The 6,000-nt window shown below is 51.3% G+C and overlaps 1 protein-coding gene across 1 annotated transcript in view; it reads left to right on the top strand.

Annotated features, from left to right (window-relative positions):
* The first annotated feature begins 892 nt into the window (after nt 1-892).
* Nucleotides 893-6,000, top strand: part of LOC142882503 (rho guanine nucleotide exchange factor 28-like) — a 28,010-nt gene continuing 22,902 nt past the window's right edge. The window contains exons 1-5 of the mRNA XM_076017283.1: nt 893-951; nt 1,086-1,258; nt 1,520-1,846; nt 3,916-4,102; nt 4,901-5,195. Of these exons, the coding sequence (XP_075873398.1) occupies nt 893-951; nt 1,086-1,258; nt 1,520-1,846; nt 3,916-4,102; nt 4,901-5,195 (1,041 nt within the window). The remainder of the gene's footprint in view (nt 952-1,085; nt 1,259-1,519; nt 1,847-3,915; nt 4,103-4,900; nt 5,196-6,000) is intronic.

Raw genomic sequence — 6,000 nt, 5'->3', positions numbered from 1 at the left:
GGCGGCGCGGTTGCGTCTTTCCCTCACGTTCTCAGAGGCCCTAAAAATACATTTTTGACACGAGGCCTCGGCCTCGCTCGTCCACAATGAGGAAAAGTAAAGGGGCGACCCCATAAATCAGGAGATGGAAAAACCCGGAGCGGAAGATAAGGACACATCGCACAGGCGTGGAACTCCAAGCATGCGACCCCTCTCATGCCGGGGGAGCGCTCAGTAAAGGTCGAGTCGCGCAAGGAAAATAATCCGGCGCATGTGGGAGTCGGCGCTCCACGCCAAATCACCTACAGTGAAACTGATAAGAGGGAAAGATTTTCCTTTGTTTGCTCGGAGACTTTGTTCTTTGCAGCCAGAAATGGCTTTAGAGATGCAGTCGCTCGTGTGTGTGTGTGTGTGTGTGTGTGTGTGTGTGTGTGTGTGTGTGTGTGTGTTTTTAAACTCTGCAAGGACGCGGCCAATGTGGTTATAAAAAAAAAAAAAAAAAGTCCAAATGGCGGTTTGGGTTTGTGTTTGCTCAACATGTGCTTCTACTTCTTCTCTCGCCCATCATTCCTTCGCAGAGCGGCGGACTTTCAGGACGATCCTGGAATGTGCAGAGTTTACACAACACCATTGATTGATCACAATGCGATATTTGCTGCTGCGGTCGATAAACGGGTTTTCACCGTCGGCAGCCTGCACACAGGCGCTGGATGCTCGCGACGACCGCCGCTACGACCGCAGACTGGCAAAGCTTTTCTGTTTTTCCCGCTGCCAAAGACCGCTTTTATTTTGTATTTTTTCAGCCTTTGGTGGTTAATACTCCTGGAACTTTTACATCTGCGCTGACCAGCTTTGAATTAACATTTTAAGACGACCGCTAAAAGGCGTAAATCTCTCTCTGGCTAGCTGGAAGATGATTGGAAGAGGCGAGAAGCTGCTCGGCAACAGCACGAAGCGTCCTATTGGGGAACGGTTTCGTGTGACAGACTTTTACCTGAATATCTGGACAGTCGTCCCACATTAATTCCGTTTAATATAAAATGCAACAACAATGTCTTCTGCAACTTGTTTTTTTTTTTGCTGTTGTATCGTGAGCCAAAATGAAGAGAGGTTTTTCCCCGTTCTCCACCGCAGGGGCAGGTGGAGGCCCGTGTGAAGCTGCAAGCCGCTGCTCCCGAGGACGCAGAGTTCTACGTGGCGGTGCAGGGCTCGGCGCTCACCCACGTGACCCGAGCGAAAAGAGGAGCGGACGCTCTGAGCCTCAGCTTCACCGTGCCCGGTATTCTCCCTTCTTTATTCCTCATTCAGATCCCCGTCAGCGTCCACGGCTGTGGTTGCTAATCTGAGGTCTACATTTAATAAAAACATGACACAGACACGTAAACATGTATACATTCATAGTACGCACTACCATTAGAAACACTGTAGATACATTACTTCAATATAATACAGGCAGCGTTCACCTCTCGGTAAGAAATCAAAGACTTCAGTCAACTCTCCCTGACTTTTCCCGCCTTAATCGGCTCCGTCTCCCCGCCAGGCCACGCCCTCGCCGAGCCGGCCGCCCTCAGGTCCTTCTCCTGGGCGGGGCAGCACATCCAGCCGTGCATCTGCGACGGGTCGTCCGTCACGTACCTCAGGGACGTGGCCCAGGAGGCTGCCGAGTACCTGAGCGCAAACCGGGAGCGGCTCGGCCCGCCCAGTCACCCGGAAGCCCTCGAGATGTTTTCCAGGTGGACGGCCGACCCGGGTCGGAGTCCAGGCCCGGCAGCTCTCGGGCAGCTGGATGAGAAGATGGCGCGTGCCGCAGCCAACATGGATTACCTCCAGCAGTGGGAAGACGCTGACGCCGGGCCTGGAGCGGAAGGTAGCGAAACAGGAAGTGAGAGCGACGCTTTACGAAATGTGTTTTTTTTTTGTTTTTTTTTTGGCTGAGGTTTATTGGAAACGACTTTCTCGATTTGACTGAAACGCCTACTTCCCACATCGCAGAGAAACCCGCAGAGATGACTTATGTAACAATGTCATGTTTGGCGGACTGGAGGAAGCACCAAGTCCTCGATAAATGTTTGAGAATTGCTGAAGTTTGACTTTTCAACCCTCGGTTCCAAAGGAAATTCTGACCTCCACTTCTCTATATTTAGAATGATAGTAGTGTCATCAATGAAAATGATTGTAATCATTGTAAATACAGCGCACTATGTGGGTGTAGTTTCAATTAGAAAACTAAAAGGGCTGCTGCATGAAACTTTCTTTCTCCCCGGTATTAATTATTGAAAAAGTTCTCTGGAAAACATCACAGTGGTCCACAGCTTCCCTCTTGCTCGGACTCTCTACCGGCTCTCCTGTGTTTTCTCTGGGGATTGCGGCGGTTCTCCAAATCTGAGCGGCGTGCGGTGCCTGCTCGCCGGTAGCCGGGTGCTCAAACCACTGCGCCGCCCCTGCCTCTCCAGTCACAAGACGAGCCTGCCGGACGAGCAGAGGCCACTGGGCTGCCGAGTCGGAGCAATTAGTGCCATTATTCCTCCTCGGCCAGATCAGAGTCGTCCCTGCGGACCCGTGGGTCGACTCCGTCAATCCTCCTCCTCCTCCTCTGCCCTCCGCTTCGCAGCCGGAGCCGGAGCCGGAGTTCTCTCTGGCGGGTGGCCGCAAGAGCTGCCTCCCGAGCAGTGGCGAGTGATTGTTGGTAACTGTTTGGGAACATGTGGGTGCAACAAGTGGAAGCGAGCCGGCGCTGCCGCCGAGCTGCTGGATTGTCGGTGATATTTGAGGGGATGGCTCGCCGATGCTTTTCCTCTTTGCGGTTCCGTGCCACGGGAGTTTGTCCTCACGTCCTCTGCTCGGCCTTGTGTTTGCTCCCCTTGTCAAAAAAAAAGAAAAGAAGCAAATGGCCATGCAAAACACAGGCGGGGTTTCAATGCAAAGCAGCCCCCAAGCCTTTGGAGATGTGCGATAAGGACGCACCCATTTTGTCGCGCTTGTTCTTTTTTCTGTTTGTTTGTCCGGAGCGCATGTTCAGCACCCCCCCCTCCCGTCCCCCAACGCACCCAAACTGGGTCACAATTAATGGCCCCATTGTGAAAGTGTCGGGGTGCTCCAGTTCATCCCGGGGCCTGCAGACGCAAATTGAAGGGGAAGGAGAGAAAAAAACAAATGGGAGTTGAATTCTTCTGCGCATTGTTTGCGGGTTTGGGAGATGGCACCATGGCAACCTCAAGCAGTCGGTGGCGGGCAGAGGGCCAGAGGAACTTGGAACCCTGTCTCCACCCTGTTGGGGAGAAGAACCCGCAGCAGGTTTGGATGCCCCGCTGTGTTCCGTAGGTGCTCGGCATCACAGACGTACGGAGGCGGTTTGACAGCTGCAACACATCCAGTTTTTCAAGGTGCTGATGTGTGTGCGTGGGGTGTTTTTTTTATTATAATTTTTACTGCGACGCCGTTCTTGCGTAACCCCCGAGCCCTTCATTCCTCCGTGCACTCTGCAAGTGACTGACTGTACATTCCTGACAGGGTACACGGTGATCCATGTGTCTTCTGCAATAACTTCATTTGCATGATTGATTTCTTTGTGTGTTTCCAGGCTAAATCTTGCCGCAGTTTTTTTTTTTTAAAACCGATGCCCTTTTTTTTTGTCTGCGTGTGTATACAGTTTTGCACAAGTTGGTTCGAAGCGTTCAAGAAATCTTGAGATGTGGCCTTAACGTTTACATGTAAAGCGAGCTAACGCTTGTGGTACTTGAATCTAAACAGTTTCTTATTGCAGTCGGCACACAGTCTTTCTCCATTCAGCTTATGAACGATGTGATGACCCACTGCCGCTGGCCAGCGTGCGGATGATTTACAACCTGGACCCTGAGGCTGATTCTGAGATAACCCAGTATTCCACTTCCTACCTAAATGTAAACACCGTCCACTCCTCTGTGTCCCTGCCCGTAGCTGCTGAGCCTGAAGAAGCCCTCCCTCGCCTCGCCGGGCGTCTGGGCTTGGTCCATCTGGCCCGCCACTTGACTCACAGGATGCGAGGTCAAAGGGCAGCGACCTCGGCCGGTCAGGAGGGAGAGATGCCCCCGGAGCCGGCCCAGAAGAACGGCCAGCGTGCGAAGCTCGGAGATGTGTCGTGTGTGTAAGTCTTTTTGCTTGAATGTTCTACGTGTGGGATGGAACAAACAAAATTTGCTTCTCGATCGTGTTGATTTGTCAGGACGCCATGCCACGGGGTTAGTACAGCAGGAGCCGTGAGAATAGCGCTATGCTTGTTAAAAGAAGTTTATTTGTTTGTGTGTTTCTGTTTCTGTTTTTTTTTTTTTTTTTCATCTCCAGATGCTCCGGATTCCTTTTTACACACTGGACCTTTAAATCCTCGTAAAAAAAACAAAAAGTCTTGCCATTGTTGTGCAAGCTGCTAAACTGAGTGACGCGTAACCGGAGACCGTGCCTGTCGCGGCTTCGGTATTATTGCCAGTTCAAGGGGGGGGGGGGAGGTTTTAGAGGCATCCTGAAGGAACCGAGACATCTGTGACAGAATCAAGTCCAAGTGTGTGTTTGTTTGTTTTTTTGGTTTGTGTTTGCCGATTATTTTGATGATTTCAAGAGATAACCCCTCGGCGTGCCGCAACACGCTGCGCGATAATCATTTCACACCTGTAGTTTGTTGTTTTCAGTGATGGCAGTGAAGCCAAGAAAGAATCCATCATAGCTGCTGCTGCTGAAATCTGAGTGTTTAGTTTTCAGCGCTAGCGGAAGCCAGAAACATCGGAACCGCCGCTGAAATCCCAGTAATTATCTGACAATGATTATCAGCGGTTTTGACTGGCTCCTTGTGCTTCCTTGTGCCGTACAAATTGAGCTTGGGAACCTGTCGGCGGAGACAAAGCATTCCTGTGGTGTAACAGCCGGGGTTGCGCGATGACTCACGGCCAAGACCTGTGATGGGGCGGATTCGCTGGCACGGCCGCTCGTCTTCTGATTTCACTTCACCTCATCGCCACTTCCTCCTCTTCCTCCTCTTCCCCCTCTTCCTTCTTCCCTCCGCTCCTGTCGCCAGTCCTCGGTGCCAGTGCGTGCGCCGCTTGTGGTCCGACGGCTCGTGCACGCTGGGCTTCTGCCCCAGGACCGACCAGGTGACCCTGACTGTGCGCCGGACGCCGGGCAGCCGCCCCGAGGAGGCCGTCATGATGCTCCGGGACAAACTGGCAGACGAGAGCATCCTCCAACTGGTGAGAGCGAAACGCTGCTGTGTTTGAATTGGGTTAAAAAAAAAAAAAGAAAAAAAAAGTGTCTGTATATGAGCGAGAGAGACGCTATCTTCCCGCATATCTAGCGTCCCCATAAGGCCGGGCGCAGGGTTTTGTTTGGGCTTGTGTAAACAGCCGAGGCCGTCCGGCAGCGGAGTCAGACGTCCCGATAAGAGCCGAGCAAGTATCAGTAAGACAAACACTGCAGCTTTTAGGGCCAGGAAATCAAAGAGGAGGGGGGGGGGGGAGTTGGAGAGGAAGCGGTGATAACAGAGTCAAACTGAGGATAAATGTCATGTGTACAAGCAGTCACGTAGGAATACTGACAAAAAAACAAACAAACAAAAAACAGACGACACATTGCTGAAAGTGATACACGATAACCACGAGTGGGTAAAGAACACACACACACAAAATAAAAACCAAACCGCAAGCCCCAAATTAAAAGAAAAACAAAGAAGAGAAAAGAGAAAATACATTGTTGAAATACAAAGAAAGACATTGTTTTGTTTCTTTGGGAGTTTTTTTTTTTGGGGGGGGGGGGGGGGGGTAAACCAGGGGTGGGCAAACCTTTTGACTGGCGGGGCCACAGTGGCTTCTAAACTGTGACAGAGGAGCCGGAGCAGCAGCAGCAGCAGATGGATGGAGTGTTTTGGTGAGCCACCTCGTAGGAGGAAAAAGTATATTATGGGATGTGTCGAAAACACGTTGCTTTAATGTGGATTGAAAAGGAAGAAAAGTCCCGCAGTATTTCGCTCTTTATTGAAATGACTTTGAAAAACAGTGA

Source organism: Nelusetta ayraudi, unplaced genomic scaffold (genome assembly GCF_046127955.1).
Source record: "Nelusetta ayraudi isolate G7.1 ecotype Tasmania unplaced genomic scaffold, CSIRO-AGI_Nayr_v1 ptg000304l, whole genome shotgun sequence".
Taxonomy (NCBI): Eukaryota; Metazoa; Chordata; class Actinopteri; order Tetraodontiformes; family Monacanthidae; genus Nelusetta; species Nelusetta ayraudi.
Note: the sequence above shows the minus strand (reverse complement) of the source record. Positions and strands in the feature narration are given on the sequence as shown.